The 27,097-nt window shown below is 36.5% G+C and overlaps 3 protein-coding genes across 3 annotated transcripts; all 3 read left to right on the forward strand.

Moving 5' to 3' along the window:
• The first annotated feature begins 7,223 nt into the window (after positions 1 to 7,223).
• Positions 7,224 to 9,849, forward strand: calhm6 (calcium homeostasis modulator family member 6). The gene is made up of 2 exons (XM_066702659.1): positions 7,224 to 7,887; positions 8,456 to 9,849. The coding sequence occupies exons 1-2, from the start codon at positions 7,348 to 7,350 to the stop codon at positions 8,873 to 8,875; spliced, it is 960 nt and encodes a 319-aa protein (XP_066558756.1). The 5' UTR covers positions 7,224 to 7,347; the 3' UTR covers positions 8,876 to 9,849.
• A 6,305-nt stretch (positions 9,850 to 16,154) lies between these two features.
• LOC136748696 (calcium homeostasis modulator protein 5) lies at positions 16,155 to 19,735 on the forward strand. The gene is made up of 2 exons (XM_066702672.1): positions 16,155 to 16,906; positions 17,843 to 19,735. The coding sequence occupies exons 1-2, from the start codon at positions 16,364 to 16,366 to the stop codon at positions 18,230 to 18,232; spliced, it is 933 nt and encodes a 310-aa protein (XP_066558769.1). The 5' UTR covers positions 16,155 to 16,363; the 3' UTR covers positions 18,233 to 19,735.
• A 3,262-nt stretch (positions 19,736 to 22,997) lies between these two features.
• rwdd1 (RWD domain containing 1) lies at positions 22,998 to 26,925 on the forward strand. Its single transcript, XM_066702695.1, has 7 exons — positions 22,998 to 23,160; positions 23,868 to 23,933; positions 24,391 to 24,521; positions 24,857 to 25,000; positions 25,560 to 25,692; positions 26,025 to 26,087; positions 26,256 to 26,925. The coding sequence occupies exons 1-7, from the start codon at positions 23,088 to 23,090 to the stop codon at positions 26,366 to 26,368; spliced, it is 723 nt and encodes a 240-aa protein (XP_066558792.1). The 5' UTR covers positions 22,998 to 23,087; the 3' UTR covers positions 26,369 to 26,925.
• Positions 26,926 to 27,097: the final 172 nt, after the last annotated feature.

Consider the following 27,097-nt stretch of genomic DNA (forward strand, 5'->3'; position numbering starts at 1 on the left):
AGTCATCATCATCATCATCATCATCAGTGCATCCTGCAAGTCCTGTTCTATAACAGTTTCCCATTCCTGATTCAGGGGCATCCCTGTATTTTCTGGTATGTGTTCCATTATAGAATATCCTTTCTAATAAAACTCTTCCATTTAGGCTAATTATTTGTTGGATGAGACCTTTATTATTTAAACTAATGATGCTTAAGACTAGACCAAATCAAAACCTACAAACCTACCCTGTCACTATTTATTGTTTTGACAGAAGTCACTTTCTACTACTTATAAATCAAAACATAACAATTTTTGTAATTTGCCAATCAATGGCAGCTGACATTTTTGATTTGGTCTTGGCCTTAATAACCTTTGCCAAGCACTTGGTTTCAGAACTCCTCTCATTTAGAGGTGCTGTTTTAATAACCAGTTGGAATGCAACTGACTGAGCCCATAAAGAATTGATTCCTATTATGGAAGTGTTTTATTGATGTACAATATATTTACCAGCAGTGTCTGCCCATCATTAACTGCTAAACTATTCAATGTTGCTTAGGGAGGTGTAACTGAACAGAACTATAGTTTAGGTTCCCATTCCACCTGAGTACTTAACTACTCAATTCAGTTTAGGATTTCCTTCAAAGAACGGTTAAATTACTCGTCCCATTCCTGAGGGTGTTGGTGAATTTAAGAGAATTGGAAACCCTATCGGACTCTAGTCCTCCAGGACCAAGAATTGGGACTCCTGATCTATGATGACTGCATTACATTTGATCTCAGAAACGGCTCCTGTACAACATACACACATATACATACGTTTTTGTTGTTTTTTTCAAATAAAAGTTAACAAAACATAGCCTACATTACAGAACTAAATTGAAACACTCATTAGCCCAATTCACAGTATAATTCAATATATTCCACATTTTGCATAGGCTGTGTAATTAGTCAAAATAGACCATTTTCAAGGTAGGCAATGAGCTACAAATCTTCAGCATTAGAAAATACAGAAGTTCCCAAAGCACATTATGCACAATTATGTTAGAAACACTAAACAGACATGATTCATTCTCGATTACAGTACTGACATGAGATCCTGAAAGTGGAACAGGCTGTTCAGTTGCTGGAAGGTGAGTATATCTGTGGCTACACTGGATAAGTCTGTGTGCATTAAATACTGAAAAATCATATCAGATGCAGAGGGTGGTCTGCTATAAATACAAAGAAAATACAATTCACACAAAGGGGTTCATTAAACCTAGTTTATAGACCTGTTTGTTCTACCATGTAAAATTAAAATGTGCATTCATTCAATTATACTATAAATACATTCTTTGTTTTAAATGCTGGGAGAGGAATAAAATGAAGTGTTGGTTTTAGCAATTTGAAAGTTTAAAGTATCCACTCCTAATGTAAAATTAATGCAACTGTGTTTTAAATGTAGTAGAACAGATCAAGAGGATGTCTAGACAAGCTTCAGTTTCTTTCATTTTGATAACAATTGACGAAAAGCTATAACTTTAAACAAGTCTCTGTGCTGGCACAAATTGATTGTGACAAGGAAAAGAACGGGCTCGAGCAGTGCAAATCACAAAAGCCTTCAAACATAGAAACAGCACACCTGTTTGTGCTACACGACTGCCTGAAGCTAGAAACTGTGCTATGCCCTTTTGTGATGTTTTGGTCCAGTCACTGTACCAGTCAGCAGTATGTTCAATGTCACCAAAATACAGACTTCTGTCACCCCAGATTTGTTCAATGTATCAAGAAAGCATTGATAGCAGCCACTTTGAAAGAGAGACAGCAAATATGTCCTTTTAAACCCAGATTTCATATGAACATTTATTAAAGATGTATAAATAAAAACTAAATAAAATCCAACAACATTAAAATGTCTGTTTATGAAAACTCATAAACATGGTCATGGTTTAACCAGGTCATAGTGCACTATTACAAAGTGTTTCAATGTATTGCAAACTAGTTAACTCTTCCATTTCTTATGAACTTGGCATGAAGGCACATTTTATTACAATTTTTCAACAAACAAATTATCAAAGAGCAACAGACGCATTATTATATTTCCTAAAGCAGATTCAATTTTCCTCTGACTGTGGAAACAATGGGACATTGACCATAAAGGTGGCAGAAAAGTCCAATCACATTTTTAAATTCACTAATTAGTACAATAATACAGGGTTAAGATACCCACTGAAGTTGTACACTGAAACATATCCCAATTCCACTGGTGATCCCTTAAGTCATGTTTGTTAATGGAAGAGAACAGTTCAGCTGTTTTAATGTGGGTCTATGAGTACAGGTTTAATTTATAAAAACCTTCTGCAGGAATAACATGACTCAAAAAATAAATCAGGCTGCATGAGGCAATACCAATCAGAAAACTGTGGAATCCGTACATTGAATATCTAAAATGATACTCTGGTAATTGCTTCTGGTAAGAGACCATTCTTTGTGTTATTTAAAATAAATTAAATAGTTATTCTGTTCCTTTCCACTGTTTTGATTAAAAGAAAAAACAACCTCTCTGTGACCTTATGGTATGACATGAGCAATATGGCATAGCTTGCAGGAACAGAACCACTTACAAAGCCATCATTGATTTTGAATAAGGTTGTGCTATTTTGTTTGCTTTAATGACTGGTAGCTCTTAAAAATGTATTTCAAATTATTTTATCAATTTTAGTGCATTTATTCTATTCTCAGCAGAATTTTAAAAAAGGTTTAAGAAGGACATCTTCAGAGTACAGTACAGTTCTCGCTCTCCATGAATATGTAAATATATTTACTATATAACTAAATGTATCCGGTATCGCATGAGAGGTCCTGTGCCATGTAGAGGGTCCCGTGTTATAGAAAAGGCAACCTGTTACAGACAGTTCTTGTCATGATGACATGTGGATTGGAGCGGACAGCTTTTCAGTGTCAATACACGGTTGCCATGCTACATTTATGATGGTCCATATGATTGCAGAGACAAACAGGACGTGCCAGAATAGAACCCAGACTAGACAGGGCAAAATTATAACAGAAAATTATAACTCCGCTTCAGGAAACAGTCAAATGTGGCAATGACAAAGTAGATGTGACCTAAAAGGCTTCATACAGATAATGATTACATACAGCATTCATCAGTTGTTTAAATCAGCATAGTTTAAATCCTGAACAGTCATGGCCTCTTAGTTTTTACACATAAATACATTGATTTGCTCATCAATTATATATATTTTATTCCATGTCTTTATTTTGCTACATATAGACTATAAACTTTGACCCACCTGCAGATCTCAAATTACCTTATGTTGTACTGAATGCCCTAAACACATTTTGATTTATAAATGGTAGAAAGTGGCTTCTAACAATAAATCAAACCGCAACAGGGTACAGATTCTTACTTTGTGATTCATGGGTTGCTCAAAGTTTTGATTTGGTCTAGTCCCACGTCTTATGAATTGGATTATGCTAAATAATTCTTGTAAATCATATAGTTTTTTGAGGGGAGTCTATCTGTGTTTTTTTTTTTTTTTTTTTAACCCATTGCTAAACTTAAATTACTTGAAATGCATACAGAAGAACAGCAGGTCCTAAAATGACCAAGCTGGTTTCATCATCCTCCTAATCTTGACCCCACTGAAATGATGTAAGACAGCTTGATCATTGTGGAAAAGACTGCAACCGCCATGAATAAACTCTCCATTATTGCAGGTACATGCACAACAAACAGATGAATCACCTTTATTGACAGTGCATGTGTACTGTAGCTGGGGGTGCTAGCAATGGTTGTTGTGCTGAGAAACGCAGCAAAAACAGGATGTGTTGTTTCCTTTTAAAAAGATTCGCTTTTAATGTTAGTCTTTTCTTTTTCGTAAGCCATCTTTTGTATCACTGCAGTAATATCAATATCAACTCACACATAATATAAAAAATGTCAAACCTTTAACCATTCGTATTATTAAAGTTTTAAGTATGAATTCATTTTGACTTGAAAAACTAAAAAAAACACCAACAAAAACATTCATTCAAGTATGTAAAGGTGTTGTAAAAGATACAGCCGTGATGTTGTGTAGCACATTTTTTAAGCAGGTGTTTTACAGTGAAAGAAAAGTTTTCCTTTGATATGGCATCTTCAGGTTAAATAATGAATGGATACTATCCTTTAAGTGTTTGTTTTTGTTGATTTGTTGACTATTTATTTAAACTTCAGCTGATCACTGGCCCAAATAAGTCTTATGTGGCAATATAGTTGACATGACACAAATCAAAATGTATCCATTGCCCAGATGGAAATACTTTAGAATGAGGTGCTGTCAAAGGTTTCCTAGCAACAGGCAGCGCATTGAAGGTAGGGCAGCTGCAGGATGATTCAATCTCCCCCCAGCCGTGCAGAGCAGCCGCTCACTGAAACTTCCCCACGTCTTCTGCACGTCTCTCTGACCTTGAATGCCTTAGTCTGGCAGAACAAAACAGCTACCTACTTACATTAACCTCCTCGCATCCAGCCGGCCGTCTAAACGTGCTGCATGATGTACGTACCTCATAAGGTTGTGCAGAGCCGCCTTGATGTTTCCCTTCCGTCTTGAAGAAAATGATTCTTGTCACTTGATATTGTGCATTTCTTCTGGTGATGGGATTCAAATGAAAGACTGAAGGGAACGGGGGGGGGATGCAGCTATTTCTATGACAGTGGTGTCCAGTCCAGTTTACGGTACCATTGCATTAACATTGTCACATGCAAACTCCTCCTCTAAGGTCTGGTCACATGGAGGTCGTCAAGGAGGATACAGCGCCACCTAGCGGTGATGCCTGTCAAAAAAACACAATCTAACTAAGCTGCTTGATGACGGTTATTTTTCTATTAGCCTTATCTCAAGCAATGCGATATGTGCTTGCTTTGAAATTAGGTTAGTTTAATGCTCATTAGTGGCTATTTGTCCTTCAGCTTGTTCAGCTTAATTCACTGATGAGTTTGTTTTCTGAATGATCTAATAAACAACATAATCATGCAGGAGGAATGTTAGGATATATAATAAGGAATATGAAATAATAGATTGTTAATACTACTCCTTTAAACGTAACATTTTTCTTGATTTTTTTTCCTGAAATGAAGGGTGACCCAACAAATATTCAATGGATATTAAATCACACCCCATCTCTTACCCGTTTCTGTTTGTTGTAGTCACAGAAATAGACACATCATTAATGGGGATCAACATTAATTTGTGTTTAACATTTGTCAGTGCTCATTGTAAATAACGGTATGGCAGAAGGGCACACATTTCATTATGATTATTCTAGTGACTCTTGTCATTAGAATAATTCTTAACATTTAACAATTACTTTGTAGACCTCAGCAGGGTAAACTATATTAATTACATGTTTCAGGTTTAATTATGTATATTTAAACACCACAAATAAGTAGACTGCATAATTATTTGTGTTTTATATTGGATATTTTGACCACATATTTGACTACACGTTTGAATGAGCACCTTACATGTAGGGCTGTATTAAGTATATGTATAAATCCTGAAAAAGTCTCACCCAGATCACAGTGTTTAACAAAAGCAATACATAATGTAGTAACTCACGTGTAAACTGACATAAAGTGTAATCATTTAACTTTATCACAGTTAAAAAGTCCAAGATGTCAGGAAGCATTCAAAATTGTATCCCTTTGCTTTATATATTTTTTGTGAACAAGTGACCTCTAGTGTTAGAATTTAGTATGGCATACAAACTGAACAAAAATAAACGTTTTACGAAGTTTTTAATCATAGTGAAAGTCCAGTGTAAGCAAAACAATATGCACAAATCAGGGTTGTTTCATTTGATTTGCCTGGGAAATTCCACTTTCCATTTTTTTCTTCTTCTTTTACTTTGTATAAGCATTTTTCTCAACATAAGCATCACTTTCTGGGCATTAAATATACCGCTGGCCTTTGTAGTCTAGAATTTCAATTTGTATTTAATTTCTCCACAAATCCCAATCCTAATCCCAAACGATTTGAGAGTTTAAAATTTAAAAATTATTTTTGTGTGCATGCAGACCAGCAGAGTAGTAGGCAGAGAAAAATACAATTGTGGGTATGTTGAGAAGAACACTATCCACTGTGAAGCATGGAGGTGAATCTGTTTGCTTTGGGGCTGATTTTGATTATTGATGTCTAACGCTCAGTTATACTTCAGGGATAAATGGATTCCAAAATAAGCAAAGATATTTTAGCAAATAAACCTGGTACTCTCTGCCAAAAATGTCCAGCTTTGTCACAAATGTGCTTCTCAGCATAGTAATGATCAGAAGCACACATGCGCCTCTATGACCAAATGGTTAAAAAGAGCACAAAATCAATGTTCTTGATTGGCCAACACAATCTCCAGACCTCAATCCAAGGGAAATGTTGAAAAAAGCAGTCCACAAGCAGAAGACAGTGGGGGAGTTGGAGGAGTGACTGAATATCCCCTGAGAAGTTGATGAGCTGGAACCCCCTCCTCACACATGACTGATTGCTCTGGTGTGAATACATCTGAAAATGGTGTATTTAGAGATATATGTAACAATGATGGTGCAGATCACATTGATAGTCATACAATTTTTAATTTGTTAATAATTTGTAGATAAATACAGAATGTTCAGCTGCACTGTATCGCTGAAACCATTTCTAGTTACACTTCATCGAGTGTCTGAATAAATATGGAGGCTACTGTACAATATGGCTAATCTGACACTTTCACTTCCACTTCTGCAACATGATTTCCCACTGACTACTGTTTCACCACATACTTTTAACACATGCATACGAATTCAGTGTGTGCATTTTGTTTTGTCAAATTGATAATCATCAACTTACTAACAATAGACCAAGTCCATCCTTACAGTTAAGCTGAATCCAGATGTAACCTTCAATGGGATTGTGGTTCTTGTGACTGATACTCATGTGTGCAAATGGTGGAGGGTCATCAAAGGCACCAAATGTAGTCTTTCGCCCTTTAAAAGTCAACCATAATATCAAAACCACACACTAGATGCACACTTCAGCAATTGCCACTTCCTCCAGCAGTTATGTGGTTATGTTGTATTGTATTTATCTAATTCTTTATTTAACTACACCATGTTATCACATTGACCCAACTACCCTCTTAAGCAACAAAGGAACAATCGTAGTTTCGCCACATAATCTGTATTGGGGGGTGGGAAACTCCCAAGACAACTACTTAGCCTCTGCAAAAAGCTTCAATAAGCAAGTGCGTGTTGAAACACACATCCAGGAAGTGGACGAGCACAGAGACGCAAAACAAGGTCGTGAGACACAAGAGGACACTTCTTATCTGCCATCTGTGTCTGAATGCGACATGGATAAATTTGGCACTGTTTTCAGCGTTTTCCAGAAGCAGCAGACCAGCTTGGGGTTTGGGTTAGTGGCTTTGCTGACTGCCGGCGGGGAGCAGATCTTCTCGGCGGTGGTCTTCAAGTGTCCTTGCAGTTCGTGGAGCTTCGCCTACGGCAGTGTGTTTCTCTTGGTCCCCGCTCTTGTGTTGCTGATGTTGGGCTACATGCTCAGCGACAGGACGTGGAAGTTATTTACCGGCGTCTGCATTGACGACAACAGTGTATGTCGGAAAGGAAAGTTGTGCGCCTGTTTTAAAGTGTTTGCGCTAATAAGTGTAAAGGCGATGGTAGCGCCGATCAGCTGGATTGCAGTTGCCCTTTTGAACGGCAGCTACTTTGAGTGTGCAATGACCGGGTTGAATAGCACCTTGTACACTGCTGCTGTTTGTGAAGGGAAACCCAGGGCTTGTGAAGAAGAGCTTCAGAGGGTTCCTTGCGGAAAATCCTCCATGTCTTCATCTGACAGTCAAGATGTCTTACTGATTATAAAAGCACAGTCGCAGGTAAGAACCGCCTGCTAAAATGCAGAATAAAGTTGCAATAAATACACATGCATGGTCATCTTAAGCATGGACAAATGTGGAGAACAGTGCAAAATTAACTTTTGTCACTTTTAATCACTTTTAACAAATTTACGTGAATGGTGAATTTACTTTTCAGTACTAGAAATTGACTTGGATATACTTGTTCTATCAGGATTGCTTAACCAAGTAACTGGATTACTTGAATTGTTCATCAGCTAATCATTTAAATGACCTGTGGAGTGCATTGTTGTTGTTTTTAACTTCACTTATTAAACAAATACTGTACATTAATAATTGTAGTTTTACTAGTTTTAAGTAATTGTATTCATTAATTTAAGAACAAACAAGTATTATTTCTTTTTTGAGTGTGGTTGGGGTTTTGGTTTTATGAGACTGAATGTCAATGGTGTTGATCATGTAATGAATGGCTGGGCTGGGACACACATTGCTGCACTGGTGTGGAAGATGTCTTGTTGAAACTTGCAGACATACAGCCCCACGTGTTCAGTTTCGGTTAAATGATTTGCTTGTGCATTCTTTGTCCTAGACGCTGGGTTGGGTGGTCATTGCCTCCATCATGGTCTCCGGCCTTGTCCTCACCTGCATGGCGCGATGTCGTTCCCCTGTCAGCTACCTACAGCTCCGCTTCTGGAGGGCTTACACCCAGAGTGAGAATGACCTCTTCGAGAAGATGTCCTCAGAACATGCGAGAAAGCTGGCCGAGCGAAATCTGACGAGTTTTTTTCAGTTGAGGCAACCTGCTCCAATGGAAACACCTGATGCCAAAGCCTGGAAAAAGATCTCATCCCTTTACAAATTCGGCAACACGGATCATTATTACAGTAATCTACACAAGTATGTAGAAACACACTCAGATCATGCTAGATTATCAGTAAAGTCTGAAGAAGGTGATTTTGTTAATCCATCAGTTCTGGCCTTTGTAGATGATGGCAAATCTGTTTTTTAATATATTTGTAATGTAATGTACCTGAATATAGCAAATATAATGAAATATCACATTTTATATAGATAATTCTAACTGAAACTGAAACTCACAGTTGGATATATTTATATTTTGATTTATATTGGTATGAATTGAAACATGTATGCATTCTGAGCATATGTAATTTCTGTTGCTGCTTTTTGCTATGTCTTTTATAAAAAAAAATCTACTGTTAAAGTTGGATAATTTATGATAAGAGTCCTCAGCAGAATATAAAGAGTTTACATGTAGTGTTGAGCATTTGCTAATAAATAACAAAACGTTTTTAAATATAATATCCTGGTTTGTATATATTTATATATATATATATATATATATATATATAATCACATGTACATGTGTATAATATATAAATAATGTAAGGAATAAAACAGTCTGAAGCTGAGGAAATTCCACCCTAGTAAAATTCCACAGTTTAAAGTCGTCTCCCCAAATGTTCCTGGGTGTCGTCCTGATTCACAGGGGTGAACACAGGGGCTGAGGGAGGGGGTCTCTGGTGTCGATAACGTAACAAAAGGTTAATAATGAGACAGTCTGTCTACCAGTCTTGTATCAATAGCATATCAAAAGCTATTGACAAAGCCTGTCTAACATCACCTTGTATGCTAATAGGCAGCTGCCATTGGCTACTTTGGTAGGTGGGTTGGTCACTCGGGTCAAAGGATTTAATGGATACTAAAAATCAAATGAGCCACAGTTGCATTTTGAAATGTTTTTTTTTAATCTTATGTATATATGTGTTTGTTGCTGTGAGTATGTTAAATACGTTAAATCAAACAAGGACCTGCTGTTTTGTGGTTTGTGTATTTGCTTCTGTGAAAGAGGAATCAAAACCATCTATACATTGATGAAATGCTGAAATATAATGATACAGCACAATCTTGAAACCACATATATTGCTTCCTCCTCTATTCCAATAAATATGTTGGCATCAGTAAGCTTTTTTGTGCTGCCTTTCTGAGTTTCTACTTGTTTATTTTTTGTTGCGTTTCTTTTAGCTATGGGCGCAGTGTTTCATTAGGTCACTAAATTGCTGGTTGGATGATTATTTCTTTCTGTTGTCCTTGTCATTTTTGTTCTATGCCAGAGTTCAAAATATAATGAACTGTGTATTATCAATTATCACCTTTCTTTTTATTGTTCCTGTTTTTTTGGACTATATACCGTTCCCTGAATGGGATGCTGAAAGCTGCAGTGCCTTGTTATGTTTTGTTTTTAATACATTCCTTGCTTCACTGACCGTCACGTCTAACCTTAGTTTTCCCCTACAGACATCACCCAAATCAGTGTAAACAACTTGAAAGAAGCAAAAGTAAATAGGACCAAAAAAATACTTAATAGATAATACATTTAAAAAAACAAATTCTGAACTTGCAACACCAGGTTAATCCGAATTGTATATTTAACTTACTGGCTTTCCAGTTCAATTCCTGATTATGGTCTTTTTAATCATAAATTAACTTATTTGAAAATAAATAGTAAACTACTCAAACTGTCTTGAGGGATTCATTTAATTGGGGATTTATCTTAATTTCCTCCTTTTCCACTACTTAATACAACAGCTTTTTTCTTTTATTTTCTTTCCTGTCTACACACAAACTTAGATATAACAGAAACCAAACAGGAAACAGCAAAGAAGGAAGGAAATCGTATTAGCAGATGACATTTTTGGAAAATGTATGTTTTGTTTTTAACTACATTCAATTTGTTTAATGTGAAACAATTATTGCATGTATTCATATATTTCTTATTAAATATATATTTAGTTAAGGTTTTGTGTGTTTTTATAGTCATAACATTAACAATATAGATTTGAAGATTTGAATTATTTTAATTAAGAATATGAAAAAGGCAATGCTTTGAGCCCACTGATAACTTGGCAATGTAAACCGTAGAAGAAATGGTGTGAATAGATTTTTTTTTTACTACAGTTTTCACTATAATTATATGTATATAATGCTACAATGTATATGGATTCCGTCTATGGCAATAGCTGTTTTCTAAACTGAAGTGCTACATAAACTATTGTTAATGATTACATAAGTATTTTCTATGAAGTCAGCTATGTAACGATAATGCACTAACAGCTCTTAACAACATTAGTGTTTCACAGTATGGAATTAATTAGAGAACAATCTCATGTCACTTAAAGACATGCAGTAGTGCATTAGCACAAAGATCGATGCTTTCAAAAGCTTTCCAGAGTGCCCAAGAAATTAAATTATTGTCAACATATGAGGAAAATAATGTTTTCGTCAGCAGAGTTGATAAGAGGAAGATACAGGTTATATCATATATATGTCTAATTCTGGGAAAGGTAATGGTGAACAAAATAGCACTGAAACAGGTTTCCCATAATTCTAACGTGTTGCTATTGGGTGTCGCTGACACTGGGTGGCATGATTCTCTATATTATTCATTCAGTATAAAACAACTTTGGAAAAATATTGGTCTTCTGCATGTTGTGTGATTTAATTCTTCTGGTATTTAAAAAGCAGTATATGGGGAAAGTCATTCAATTATAACTGCTTATGTCCAGACAGAGTCAGCAGTACAGTTTGTGATGTTAAGTTGAATATAAAAACTGGACCTTTACAATAGGATATGTGTATAGTTAGAACTGTGTAGGTGTCCACAAGAATTTCCAGACATTATCTCCATAGCATAGTGAACAATGGCAGATTAGTGAGACCATATAGTAGAGGATACTCCAGCCCAAATAGCCTATGATAACTAAGATGGAAAGAGAGTCAAGGCATCATACCTGTGCCAATGGCATGGCCTATTACTGGACATAAACCTGTACAATATTGAGCATCTCACTGTGGGTTGTCCTCATCAGTTCCCAGTTCCCTGTAAAAGAATCCCAGTAAGCCCACATATTTTGTCAGAAATGGACCACAATCTCACACATGTTTATTTACAACTTCGGTGTGTATTTACTTAACAAAATACTCAGTAAGAGAATGCCTCTGGTAAGCCATTTGCTTTATTTATTCAATTCAATTCACTCAAACAGGACAATGTTAGCACTAAACCACCTAGTGACAATATTTTCCCATGGCCGTTTGTACGTCCATGATCCCAGCTTTTGGAAATTGGATGCCTGGTTACAGAATCATTCTCTTCAAAGGTCTGTTTTAGATTAGCAAAACATTATGTTATCTCACTTCTCAGCAGTCTGAGAAACCATAATGACAGGATTCAGAACAGGCCCTAGCCTTTTGGGGGCCATAGGTGAAATATGATTGTGGGGCACCCCACCTCGCCGCAAAACATTTTAGTGGTGCCCATCTTTATGGCGGAGAGAAAATGTTTAGGTAAAAGTAAGAGAGACACAAACATTTAAATAGTGCACATCACAAAACACGTATTGCACTTTAACATACACTGAAATATATTTAGTAATACATACAAATGTAAATAGTGCACTGTGCACACTGAAATAACAGCAATAACTAATTCACAGTTTAGGTTAAAAAAAACACCCACACCATCAATACTCACTAATAATACTATATTACACAGTGCACATTAAAACACAAAATGTATTTAAAAACATACAATGCTATCAAAAATCATGAGCTGACAACTGGCAAACTACTGTAATAGTTAATAATCATTATCACTATTTAGATGGCAACTGCAGTAGGCTAGCTATCAAAGTGATGTGACTCTCCACCACCAAAATTTTCAAAAATTAGATTAATACTTCATCTGATTGAGCTGAATTATTGCTTTATATAGAATAGTTCATTGCTCACAAAGTTATGGCATTTTATAGTCCCACTACTTGGAATATACAAAATGGTTTTTGAAGTTCCAGTGACATTCTCTTCATAAACTCCTCAGCAGTATACACTTATATCCATCATATTTACAGGACATACCCTTGACTAGTGTGTCTGAGCTCACTGGAGACGGTGCTCAGCCCCAGGTGAAATGCCCCTCTCTCTCCCTCTCGGTGCTGTTCACCCGCAGGCACGCAAAGGGCAGAGGAGTGTCCATGCATTACGCCTTATTGTTTAATACTTCACGTCCCTGACGGAGCTACAGTCGTGCATGTGTTTGAAAAAGTTAGGATTAAAACACGATGTACATGAACAGTATAGGAATAGGAAACAAAAGTGATCCTCATTAACCATCAGCAACTTACTTTAACTTGAAACCCACAATAAACGGGCCAGTTATCTTGCACTTTTAAACTGAGACCTTTTCAGGAAAGATTATTTCAGGGAGTAGCGTTTGCACATAAACTGCTCGCAGTGGAAATGAGCGAGTTTCCGACTTTTTTGTGGTGGAGGTCACATATTATCTTTTAACTTGTGCAAACACGTAATGCATCAATGATCGCCCTGCAGCAGCCTCCAGAACTAGTCACAGGTCATGCATGGCGTCTTTGCTCCTTAACACTTGATCGGCTAGTGATCTGCTGACATGTTGATTTCAAAGCTACTGATTCTGATTGAAAATGAGTTTGATAATGCTGGCTTGTTGCATGGACACTCGACAAGTGGGTTAAATTATGAATAATAACGTCTGATACATGCCTCTACCTTGCGCCTGCTTCTCCAAGTTATCTGTTACAAATGGCAGATAAATCTGGGCTAATCAGGGATGTTATTCCTCATTGTATGTAGAAGAGGATTCCTTACTAAAACAAACAAAAAAGGAAAACAAACATTCAAATGAACATACTCTGCAAAGTCTTAGACAGTTTTAGGAGTTACAGTATATGGATGTTAAGAGCATCAACAAGTTATTGAAAGCCTCCAATAGTGTTTGCAATGATTGTAACCACTTTTACTGTTGTAAAGTAAAGTGTACCCCCCCAACACTGAAATGGTCTAGAACCATAGGCGCCAACTATGAGGGGGCTCGGGCTTCAGCCCCCGCCGAACAGTAAAAAGTGGGGCTCAGCCCCGCCTGGAATTTTGATGAGTTACTTAATCATTCAAGAAAGATCAAGCTTAGTAACTCAGTGCCCTCCCCCCCACCACACCCAGAAATTTCAAAACTCAGTGCCTATGTCTAGAACACTCACTGCCCCCAAACATTTCCCTAAGCCCCCTCAATCACAGCAATATAAGGAGCCAGGCCCAGTGTGGTATCTGAAGCATAATCAACAAGCAGGGAGCACCATTGTCTGTAATTGACTCTAAAATCTATCTAACAAGGATGAGCAATATTTGAAGATAATATCCTTTATGGAATAGAGAGACAAATTGGCAACAGTACAGTAAAGTCACTTTTTAAAATCATGACTTAAAATAATGGGTTGCAGTTTTAAAATGTATGTTAAGAAAGGGAATCATTTAAAAGACACAGAACACAGGCATTTCACTGTGCTCAAGAGGGGCTTTGGACAGAAGAGACACAGTTAGTATGGATCTGAGGACAATCTATGAGACAATGAACAACTGAAACTCACAAAGAGCCATGCTTGAAGCCAGCGATTAAACATAGAGGATAATTATCAAAAACACTCAGCTGGCATTATTCAAATGTATTTGCATAACAGAGAAAGCTGGGGTCCTTCAATCTATGGACTTGCCTCTCAAAGCCTGAAGCTGTATGAGACTATTTGGACAAAAGAAATGTAGTAAAATAATTTCAGAAATGTAGGTGATCTTTTGAAATGCCTTGCAAGCATTACAAAAATATTGGCAAGTGTCCCAAGAAGAATTTCAATCGTTCTGAAGGAAAGGGTGGAATATCTTTCATTCTCCTATAAGTAAAATATTAAATGTGCGCAAGAGTTTTGTACAGCAGTGTATAGTGGTTTAACATTTGTTTTGGATTTAAAACATTCTGCGCGGATATTTGCAGCAGTCCAGGAAACACTGAGCCACAATATGTCAGATCTGGCACTGAACTGAGCTTAATGGATTTCACAGAACACAGCTCTTTATAATAGATAACAGATAACTCCGGCACACAGATGCATTATTTGTGAATATATCATTTTAATTTTTAGATGATGTACACAGTATAATAAATCAATGTAAACCATTGCCATGGTCACACTTCAATTAGGAAATTAAGCTATTGTTTATGGATGATTTTTGCATACCATTGGACAAACGTTTATAGTAACATAGCTATTTCTCATAATTAGAAGGGTGTCCTAAATATCAGATACATTAGCTGATACAAATATTTGTATTGATATAATATTGGTGGATTAAAGAAAATGTTGATATTTGGCCTATGTGGAGAGCATGTAAAAATGTCAGGAACTTAATGCATTTATAATTGAAGTGATACATGTAGATGTATGACTTATTAGCTGCCAAAACAGTATACTCCTGCAAATTGAAAATACTGCAACATGGGCCCCAATGAAGGGACAAGGTACAGTATCACAGTATGTATGTTTTTTTGTTGTTGTTTTTTATGAAAATAAAAGTACATAATGGTATTTGTCGTAATTCTTACAAAATGAATATATTAACTGTGAACAATGGATATTACAAAACTGTGGTGCAGTACTGGGTGGGGCACAAAATGGCAGCCTGGAATGGCACCACATCCCCCTGAAGCCTTGGGGGATGAAGCAGCCCAGTGGAGAACCCGATTGGCCTGGCTTCTGCATAACGGCAGGAAGTTGGCACGCCCTTTATTTCTGGTTGGGTGGGGGTTGTGTAGGACTGCGGGACTGAGGGAGCTGTGAATGAAGAAGAAATCATTGAAAACTGACCTTTTGTTTTGGACTTGGACTTGAGCAATGATTATGATTTGGCTTAGTGTGTTTGTTACTGTTTTGTTGTAGAGAGGGACTGAGGATGAGTTTGTTTTCCATCACACTCTATAAAATAAATCAGCCTATTTCATGAGCCACAAAACTCAATAACAGTATAATAGATAGTTTTTACATAACATGGTATGTGCTAAATACATCTGTACTCAAGTGGATGCATGTAACTTATAAAAATATATGTAAATATATAAAATAAGGGATTTTAATGAGCTGTGATTGACTCACACACATTTTTAGTCTGATTCTTAATAGCTGTATAAATTGTTTTTGATCAATTGTAATCATTATAGAATGTGGGAAAGTAATTAAAATATCAATGGCTTCCAATGCTTAAGCTAGATCTTGAAGTTTTCTGTTTCATTATTCATTGGCTGCTTACTTAAAAACCATCTTTAGTCATATTACACATGTTCAGTCTTGTGTTCATTTTCACAGAGACAGAAAGGGAGGGAGGCAGAGAGTAAGAGACAAAGAGAGGGAGACAGACAGGGGGGAGGGGCACTGAAAGAAACAAGTAGATCGCACAGAAACAAATTCAGTCAAGCAGCTGCACTGTTGTTGTGTCTGATACAGGAAGTGCACAGAGGCTTTGGATGGATTTCGAAATTGAATTCGTATAACCTTCTCAACTATTTGAACAGTTGTATTGAACTTTTTAGCAAGTGTGAAACACTCCAATTCTTGTGTTGAACATGGATGCTTTTCAAACAGTGTTACGTTTTGCAATGAACCAGAAATCTACAATAGGATACAGCTTCATGGCAATAATGACTATAGGAGGAGAACGTATCTTCACTATGGTTTCCTTCCAGTGCCCTTGTAACAGGAAGCAAAATTTTTCATATGGACTTACTTTCCTTCTGGGTCCAGCTTTTGTGTTACTAATGCTTGGCTTTTTCTTCAGCACGAGAATGTGGAGACTCCTCACTGGATGTTGCCTGAACCCCCTGAAGCTCTGTCCCAGAAGAAATCGCTTTGGTTGTCTGAATATCTTATTACGAATCACAGTGGGATCTTTGGTAGCCCCATTAATGTGGCTTTCTGTGGCTCTGCTCAATGGGACTTTCTATGAATGTGCTGTAAGTGGACTGGAAGAAAATATTGTAGTTGACCTTTTTTGTAAAAATAAAACTCAGAGTTGCAGGGCGGAGCTGCCAAGGGTACCCTGTAGCAAATCCAGCCTGTCTAAAGATGACAACTTGGAGCTTCTTCTGATGCTGAGAGCACAGTCCCAGGTAAGGACTTTCATTCAGATTTTGTCTTTAGCTTAGTGTCTTTTAATAATTAATGTGAATGAATTCATCCCAATTGTTTTTATATATCTGAAAATCATGAGAACCCCATCCCATCATCAGTTATGGTTATGTATGAGTTAACGTATAACCCAATCATACCTAATCAGACATGTATAAACCAAGTAATAGTTTTAATTTTGCAATCCGCCCACAACTGTCAGGGTTATTGGAGCAGCTCTGTAATGGAATACGTTTTTGTTCATTCAAATTTATTTAAAGTATCACAGAAAGCAGCTACAGCTGGTTTTGCAGTGACAATAGCAAGTAATAGTGCTTTAATAAGGCTGTACCCCATGGCATGTGACATTACAGACTGCACAGTTTACTGTGGCGGTGGGGTGCTCCTCACACAGTGAACACCCCCACAGGATGCTGAATTCTTAATTTCTGGGTTCTGGGTTCACTACGAAGTTACTTTGGGATGGTTGTATCTTATTGGTTGCATCTACTTTCTGCTTTCAGGAGAATAGAATATATAAACTGTTATATTTAAATATTATTTGTGTAACACCAGTATTTCAGCTAGTGAGGGGATGTATAGCCTGGGAATTTCCAGTTCAAATGCCATTGTGATAATAGAGTTTTAAGTAGTCAGTAGCTCTCAGGTAGTTGGATCAGGACTCTGCTGCATGACAATGGAGTAATCTCTGCTGCCTGTTCTGTTTTTAGCATTATCACTATGGGATTTGTCTATCCTCTTCCTCTGAGTTTTCAATTGCTAAACACTGTATTCACTACTCTTTGGATGATGGATCAGGTAGTAGTAATTTTACATGAATTATAGTAGAGGCTACTGGTGTAATGCAAAGCTTTTCCTATCTGACCTTATGCCAAAAGCAATGATGATGTTGATAATATACATTTCTGGATTTTCAGATTCTGGGGTGGTGTATTATCATCTTCGCAGCAGCAGCTGGACTGACTGGGGCCTGTTACAGGAATTGTAGGTCTCAAGTGAGCTACTTGCAGCTTACATTTTGGAGAAAGTACATGGAAAAAGAAAAAGAGAAGTTTGAGGTCTATGCAACTGAGTATGCAACAAAACTGGCAGACAGAAATCTGAAGAGCTTCTTTGAAAACAAAGACCCTGAGCCTTTTCCTTTCCCAAATCACACTGCTTGGGAAGAGATTTCCTCCTTATACACCTTCTCTAGGAGTGAGCAGTATTACAGTACCTTACAGAGGTATGTGGAACAGTCAAACAAAGAAAATGATGAAGAAAAGAGACCTGCCTTGGAATTTAAGGATGAGATAGAAATGGAGTGATGGAAAGAAGGATTATTTTCTACAGTGCTGACAGTATCTTATCTGTTCTTGGAAAATTACTTCAAGGGGTTAAAGATGACATAATATGAACTTTGTTGTTGTTGCTCAAGTTATATAAAAACATTGAAAACTCCCATCTGCTTTGCACTTGTGCGAATTATACTGGAGGTTAGTCATTTGTTATATTTTATTTTAAATTTAAGTCAATACAGAAATTCAAGACAGTGACTTCAAGCTTCCTCTATTTTTCAGACCTAAATAGTTAGATTAGTACTGGTTATTACACAGTTGCAGTTAATTCAGTGTACAGAATTGAGAAACTAGTTTATTCTTAGATTTGTTACAGGTCCTGTGTCCTGATATTGTGTTGACATAGATGGCCTGATTACTGTTCACCACAATATATGTGACACAATCGTGAAAACATGAAATAGAGAAAATAGAAGAACAAGTTTAAAATGCACATCCCTGGCAAGTGTAATATGGTGTTACACTAGGCTTTGCATTGATACTGGCTCTGATGTCATTCACAGATGTAGTAGTGTTTACTTAAATACTCAAATAGTATAAAGCCTTCTCCCACAATGTAACTGTTTGGCATACAAGTCAAATTATCGTACTAATTTCTTTATGCTTCCTCTTACAACATGCATACATGAATAAAACATGTTGTTTAACAAGGAGTTTTGTTTTGTTTATGCATGAATTAAGGTAGGAAGTACTTGTACATTTTTAGTGAAGTGTTGTGTTCAGATTCATCTTCATTTTCAGTTTTTGACCAATGTCTGGGGGTTACAGGTTTCCATTCCATGCATTGGGTTATACAGTGGGAGTGGTCCAGAGATAAAACTCGCCAGTATGATACCTATTTTGAACAGTACTAGTTATACCCATGGACCTGTACTTTTATGCAAGCAGGGTATTTTTTTAATTGATCTTAGATTTGATACAAAATAATCCTTAAATAATGGTTTGGTAATACAACAACATGAAAACGGAGCCCCAGTTTAAGAAAGAAAAACAAAAGCCCAAAATTAAATACAATAAAAAAATATAGATGCATGAGGCATGGTCTTACAACCCTGACCATTTGAACATTATAAACAGAGTTGTAATATTCTTCCCTTCTATTATTCTGCTTGTCATGGGACACTGCCTTGACCTTGTAGTTGTGCAAGAGAAGCTGTGGGAAAAAATAAAACTAATATCCATTATGAGCTCATGTTGGATCCATGACCTCCATGCAATGCAGATGAAGTGTGCACAACAGTACATGGGTGTGTACAAGCCCCTCTGAGGGTTACATCACGAGATCCTGCAGCAAGCATGTTGCTTATGTCTCCAGCTGCAGAATGTTCACAATGGAATGCCTGATCGACTTAATTGTTCCTATGATTTGCATTGAGGTTTGTTGCTTTAAGTGCTCCATTTGTGGAGTGCATGAGTAGGCAGTGCTGAAGGAGTGTTTATGTATACACAACTCAATAAATGTCTTCTAATGTCGTCTGTCTCAAATTACAGATACTGTACCTTTGTGAAATCTACTTTCCATTTCAAACAGGAAATAAACATACTTCCTTTTAGACTCTGAAAAATCCCTTCTTGATCAGTAACATGAGCATATATTAACACCTTTCTAAAATGATTCCGTTCTTATACTACGAAAAATAATAAAATAAAATAATAAAATAATGAAAACAAATTAAATAATTGTATATTTGAATAAATAACCAATATACAGACGGGTGACAAATCATGCCATGAAAATGCCCCCCACAGCATAACAGAGACTCCGGACCCCCTCACTGTAGGGGTCAAGTAGTCAGGCCTGTACCGTTCTCTTGGTGTATGCTACCTAGTTGAGAATATGGTGAAGGATGACTTATCTGACCATTTCACTTTTTTACACATCTCTGTAGAACAGTGCCTATGGTTTTTACACAACTGAACTCTCCAATGTGCATTTGTCTTTGTGACTGAAGATCCTGCCATTTGTGATCCAAAAATTACCTCTCTTTCAAAGTCACTTAGATCCTTTCCTCTTGCCATCTTGATCCAAAATCGAGGTCAGCTGGGCTTGCTCAGCCTGCTCAGCATTTATATACACACATACATGTACACACAGTGCCTATAGAAATTCTACACCCCCTTGCAAAGGTTTCACCTTTGTTGCCTTGTAGCCTGGATTTAAAATGCATTCAAATTGTTTGTGTGTGTGTGTGTTTGTTTTTATTTATCTACACATCCTACCCCACAGCTAAATATTCTATAAATATTTACAAAAAGTATTAAAAGTTAAACATAAAAGAGTTAAATTGGATTAGTTTCCACCCCCTTTGTAATAGCAATCCTAAATTAGCTCAGGTGTAACCATTCACCTTCATAGGGTTCCAAACATGTTAAATAGTAGATGTTCACATGATTTTGGAAATTTCAGCAGGTATAGAAAATTCCTTGAGCAAAACCTGGTGTCCTCTGCAAGAAAGCTGAAACTGGGACAGAAGTTCACCTTTCTTCATGACAATGACCCAAAGCACACAGCCAAAACTACACTGGAGTGGCTAAGGAACAAAAAGGTAATGTCCTTCAGTGGCCCATGAAGAGCCCAAAATCTGTGGCATGAATTGAAGATTGCTGTCCATCAACACTCCCCAAGAATATAACAGAACTTGAACAGTATTGTAAGAAGAATGGTCAAATATTGTCAAATCTAGGTGTGCAAAGTTGATAAAGATCTATCCCAACAAACTCACTGTAGACTTATCCAATTATCCATTCAGTTTCGTATCTTTAATTATGTTATTGTTTTCACAATAAAAAAAAAATCACATGATTAAAGTGTAGAGTATGGTGTGTAGATAACTGGGGTGAAGTCCTCATTAAAATGCATGAAACTCTGAGGAAGTGACACAGGAAAATGTCAGCAAAAGGGGGTGCAAAAATGTATATATTGTATTACACGCAAAAGCTGAATTCACTAAATTTACCTGAAAAGTTTATTTGTTTGTTTATTTGTTGTTCTTGTATTTTATTAGCTGGCAGACTTAGGGGCAAGCAAGAGTGGAAGATGACTGGGCTCTGGAGGAAGGGGGGTGGAGAGGGGGTACAATGAGTCTTCTGCCATAGAAGAACCAGAGAGGTCTGGAGGGAGTATAAGGAGAGATGAGAGTCTGTAGGCAGCTAGGTATAATTGAGTCAACACAGTAGTAAGTAAGAGTCAAACTCGATGTGAGCTGAGATTGGGAGTCAGTGAAGGGAGCAGAGCAGTGGAGTATTGTGTGTGAATCGCGGCACAGAGAACACCAGATGAGCTGCTGAGTTCTGCATGAGCTGAAGGGGGCGGCTATCAGATGCAGGCACAACAAGTATTGCTGGTTTTACTGTTGGCAACCCCCTATGATTTGTGGTCAATGCATTTTCAAACCAGAGAGAAACTATTGACCTCAATCCTGCTCCTCAGCACTGATTGGGCTACACTGACCCAATCAGTTACACTGGGTTACATTTATGCAAAGGCATGTGGGTGTAGCCACAATTAATTGCCGTTATTTAAAGAGCACTCCTTTGCAAAAATAAGCAAAAGCATACTGACTGAAACAAATACAGATGTATAAATACATCTCAAATTTGTTGGTATCCTTACAGCTCATTGAAATAATGTTTAATTCCTCCTGAAAAGTGATGAAATTAAAAGCTATTGCATCATGTATACCAAACTACCTGTTAACAGGTGCAGAAGTCTCACTGAGAGCTACAGAAAACGTTTGATTGCCGTGATTGTCTCTAAAGGTTGTGCAAGGTTGAGTGTCCCATTTTTGTCCATGCCATTTTCATTTGTTTTATTATTTATCATATTGTTTAAAAACAAAATGAAAAGCAAAGTTTGATTTCTATTTAATATGGAATAAACAATGGTGGATGCCAATTACTTTTGTCAGTTTTCTTTAGCATTCTTCGTTTTTTGTGGAGGGGTACCAACAAATTTGATGACATCTGTATATTAGAATGGAAACAAATCTTTAAAAAGTCACATTAACATACACATTAACCCTTAAGAACCCAGTGTAATGTATATTATACAAACATTTCCCTGACTTGACAAAAATAGATTATCCCAATTTACAAGGTGTCTGTATGTGACATACATATAATTCTGGGTTCCAAAGTGTAAGCTATAAATAAACTGAAATGACTTGTCCTAAGGAAAAAAAAATATATAGATGTTAAAACTAATTAAAATTATATGAATCTATTTCTGTCTTAATGCTTTGTTTTCAGGTCTCAGTCACCCTACAGATACCTAGCAATAGATACCAGTGTCTGTGTTATGATAACCTTACATTTCATGAGATAAAACCCTAACTAAAATATTAATTCTCTAATTGAAATCGACAGAATATAAATGTAACTTTTACACTTGTTTTTATTGGAAAGGTTGTATTAGAAAGGTGGAGAAACCGAACATTTCATAGCAGAGGATACAGGGTACCATAGACCTATCAATGAACAGATACTCGGGACTGGCGCTGATCTTGCTTTACTTTATATCTATGGTTGTACTTCACAGACACCCAGCACGTGATAAGGCCTGATTAATCTATTACAGAATACTGTCACATTTAATTCCCTTTAATATGCCATTCAAAAGTTTAAATAATAAAAGGAAAAGAAACATAATCTCTTAAAATATGTATAACAAAAAGCACCGATTTTGTATTTTTGGTGTATTAAATGTTACTAACCAGTACCCAGAAGTCTTGACTAGAGATTGCCGAAAAGTCGATCTATCTTGGGCCTCTAACTGGGTTGTGCATCTGCGTTTTTCTTTGTAATCAATGGGAAATTGGGAGAAAAAATGACAGATTACGGAGAGGAGCAGCGGAACGAGTTGGAGGCATTGGAGTCCATATATCCGGATTCGTTTACAGGTAACTTACCTGTCTCTCTGAAACTGCACCCAGACTTTGTAGATTGCAGTGAAAACGTGTCTCACCCAGTCATACTAATGCATCAATGTGATCTGGATTCTGAAGAAGAGAGTTCGCACTTGAGTTTGTGTTTTTAATTAAATTTAACGAAAAAGAAAGCATGTTTCCTTTATTTATTATCATCAGTGTCATGTTCTCAAAATAATACTGTGTGTCAATACAGCTGCAATACCACATCCTTGACTGAAACATTAGGTCTAACATAATCTCTACTACTGTGTATGTGTAGTGAAATGGGTTTTTAATAAACGAAAAAGTACAATAGGTTTTCATTCATGACTAATTTGACAGTAATGTCAGCACAGACGACTTTACATACACATACTGCCCACATTTCAATAAATTAAGTGATGATATTTGAGTTTAGTCTGTGTATTAAATTAACCTCTTTAGTTATAACCACTACATTAATACTAGACTGGAAACGTCCCACTTAATCAAATATTTGAGACTTTATTTCAGTTAGGCTAGTCATTGCAGACAATCCAATGAAAGCCACAGTTGCATCATAGCATTGTTTTAAACAATGTATTTGCTGTTTTGGGATTGTTGTTTTGTTTTAAAAACACTGAATTTGAAATACATGTAAGAAGTCAATGGTTTTATTTTAAAGCAACAATCTCAATGGTCTTTTTCTCTCTTCCCAGTGCTTTCTGAAATTCCTGCCAGTTTTACCATTACTATGACATCTGATCCAGGAGAAGATGATGAGAGTAAGTACTGTTGCTTCCATATAATTATTAAAATGTAAAAGGGCCAATATGGAAAAAGAAAACGAATGTTTTAACCATCCTTAATATTTTTACCACATCTATTTTTATACTTTCATATTTTCTTTCTTGATATTCCATATTATTTTCAGTCACTTATTAATAGTATGATTGGTGGGTATACAAATATGTGCAGACCAAAGGAAGCCTCCATCTGCAGACATCTGTGCCTCAAGTGTGATATTCACAATATCTAGATTGTCTCAACTGATTCTCCTGGAAGGACATCTGTCTGCTCTGTCAGCTGGTTAGCTGCCGAGAACAATGTTTTCTGCTGAAGATGGTCCACTAACACAAGTGTCCTATTACTTATTATGCATGAAAATATACCTTTTATTTCCTGTGCATAACTCATTTTTGCTGTCTAACTGTAAACAAACTATTTTCATTTCTTTTCTAGCTGTTCAGACAACTTTAAAGTTTACATATGTAGAGAAGTATCCGGACGAACCTCCACTTTATGAAATATTTTCACAGGAGAACCTTGAAGACAGTGATGTCACATCTATTCTTGCATTATTAGAACAACAGGTGAAGTAATTTCTCTGCTTTCATTGTTCCCTGTATGTATTGTTCCCTATAACAATATATAGGGCTCTAATTTATAAATTATAGCTCTCTGTAAGAGAAGGTGATATCTACACTGTATTGTGTGTTTATTGAGCATGCTGGGTGTTAACATATGTCTCGCATGTTTGATTCAGTAACACAAAACTAAAGCAGCACTTTATGGAAGAGTTACACATTTGTGAGGTATCGGTAGTCTTGCAGTTCACCTGTTCATTTTTATTTTCCTAATATGAAAACTGCATCTTAATCTGCTTACAAAATGAATCTGTTCATGTTCTGGGTTTCAATTTTTTCAGGCAGAAGAAAATCAGGGAATGGTGATGATTTTCACATTAGTAACTGCAGTGCAGGAGAAATTAAATGAAATTGTCGATCAGATAAAGAACCGAAGGGAGGAGGAGAAGAGGAGGAAAGAGAAAGAGGCTGAGGAAGCAGAAAAGGTCTGTATGGCGAGTGTGATAAACATGTATAAGATCTACAAGTAAAGAAATAACCAGAATTGTGTATATAAAACTGAAGGTCACACTTTATCATGAATGCCCCATCAGAATTGTCAGGGCTCTCTCTGTTTTCTAAAGGACCATTTAATGTTGTCTGTCTTTCATTGACATTGTATTCAAGTACAAATAATACACGTCAACAAAGTGCCCTCTAGTGTTTCTATTTGAGTCAGCAATGATCTGCCATTGTAACTGTAGTTTCACTACACATGTGTCTGTCAGAATGAGCTTGTTTTGGGTTTGTTGGTGTTGTATTTTGGAGTTTGAAACTGTAAAAACTGACTTTTTAATCATTGTTTTCATGTGCACCTTATGGGTTTTCTGACAAGCCCCTTTTGCTTAAACAAGCTATCCTTTTGTCACCCTTAATCCATTCTAGTACATTGTGTTTGTGCTTACCTTGGTTGCCATTTTCAACGTGAAAATGATTAAATCATTACATTATGAATATCAGAACTGATATATAAATCTATAAATATCTGTTTCTAAATATTTGCAGGTACAATTCCATGGCACACCTGTCACAATTGAAAGTTTTCTCTCATGGAAAGCTAACTTTGAAATTGAGATGTCCGAACTAAGAAGAAAAAGACAGAAAGAGGAGGACATGTCAGGGAAAAACAAACTTACTGGTAGGTAAATTGCTGCTTGCTAACAAAAACCTGGCTGGCTTTGAGAGAATTTGGCATCTTATGTCAACACAACAACAAAAGTGTATACGTTTCAGTTTGTATCTGAACATGTAAAAGTGTGTAAACGTTTGTAGATGGTTGCCACATGAGCACATTTACTATCTTAAAAAGAATTGCACTGGACTAATACACTTACAAAAAAGCTATATACTGCACTTGATTAATACAAAGAAGCAAAACAGCCTTATTACTTGTACCACCAAAAACATCTTGTGATGAATTACTCTATATATTGTAGAATTAAATATGGTCTGTATTTCCTTGCTTTTTAGGGAAAAAGCTATTTGAAACGGACCATAATCTTGACACATCTGACATCAAATTCCTTGAAGAAGGTGGGTAGAAAGGCTCAATAACAACACATTTTGTTTTGGGGTCATTTCGTTTAGTATAAAAACTTTCTGTGTATGCAGGTCACTATAGAAGTTATATTTGATCGATTGACTGATTTGTAAAAGGTGGATTTTTGTTTTAACATAATATTTCCCTCTCTTTTTTAACAGCTGGAAATAATGTAGAAGTAGATGAGTCTTTATTCCAGGACATGGATGATCTGGAGCTGGATGAGGATGACCCAGATTTTGATCCAGTTGGCTTAGGTAGCGATGAGGACTAGTCAATGAAACCTGCCCCGTCAAAATGAATGAAAAACTACACGGACAGCTACAGTATCTGTGGCTGAGCATAACCCAGCATGATGACACCCATTTTCTTTTAAATCTAAAAAGTTTATAATTTCATTGGCTGTAATTAATAAATGTGTTAACATTTAAAAAGAGCCTGAGGTAATGATCATATTCATTATTGATCTTTGGAGGAGGGGGAGTTTTAAATTGGTTCACTCTAGCCTTACCTAAACTTATCTTTAATCCCTGCAACATTTTCTTCTGAAATGTTAAAAAGAGTGGCGGGGGTGGCAGTTATTAGGCCAACATTTTTTTTGAGGGACATGACAGACTTTGAGTGGTTCATAAAGTGTCACAGAACCCTGAGACATATATACAGTATATTTAATTGTACAGGAAGTTCACCTTTATGCACTACCCATATTAATCAGGAGATGGCAGCATTTAGTTTTACAGATCAATTTGTGGAATATTTTTCAAAGTTTTTTTTCTTTCCTTTTTAAATCGAATTGTTGCCTTTAAAACACATTAAAACAATTGAAATTCATATCGATTTTGTTTCATTGCTTCCTGAAATGACCACACATATTCTCATCTTCAGCCCAAGAAATTTGGGTAACCATTGCCAGATACACATTAATAGGAATACATCTAAGAGAATTAATATCAGAGTACATTACATACATTACAAAGGATATTCATGTTTTCTATAGAACATT

Source organism: Amia ocellicauda, chromosome 1 (genome assembly GCF_036373705.1).
Source record: "Amia ocellicauda isolate fAmiCal2 chromosome 1, fAmiCal2.hap1, whole genome shotgun sequence".
Lineage (NCBI taxonomy): Eukaryota > Metazoa > Chordata > Actinopteri > Amiiformes > Amiidae > Amia > Amia ocellicauda.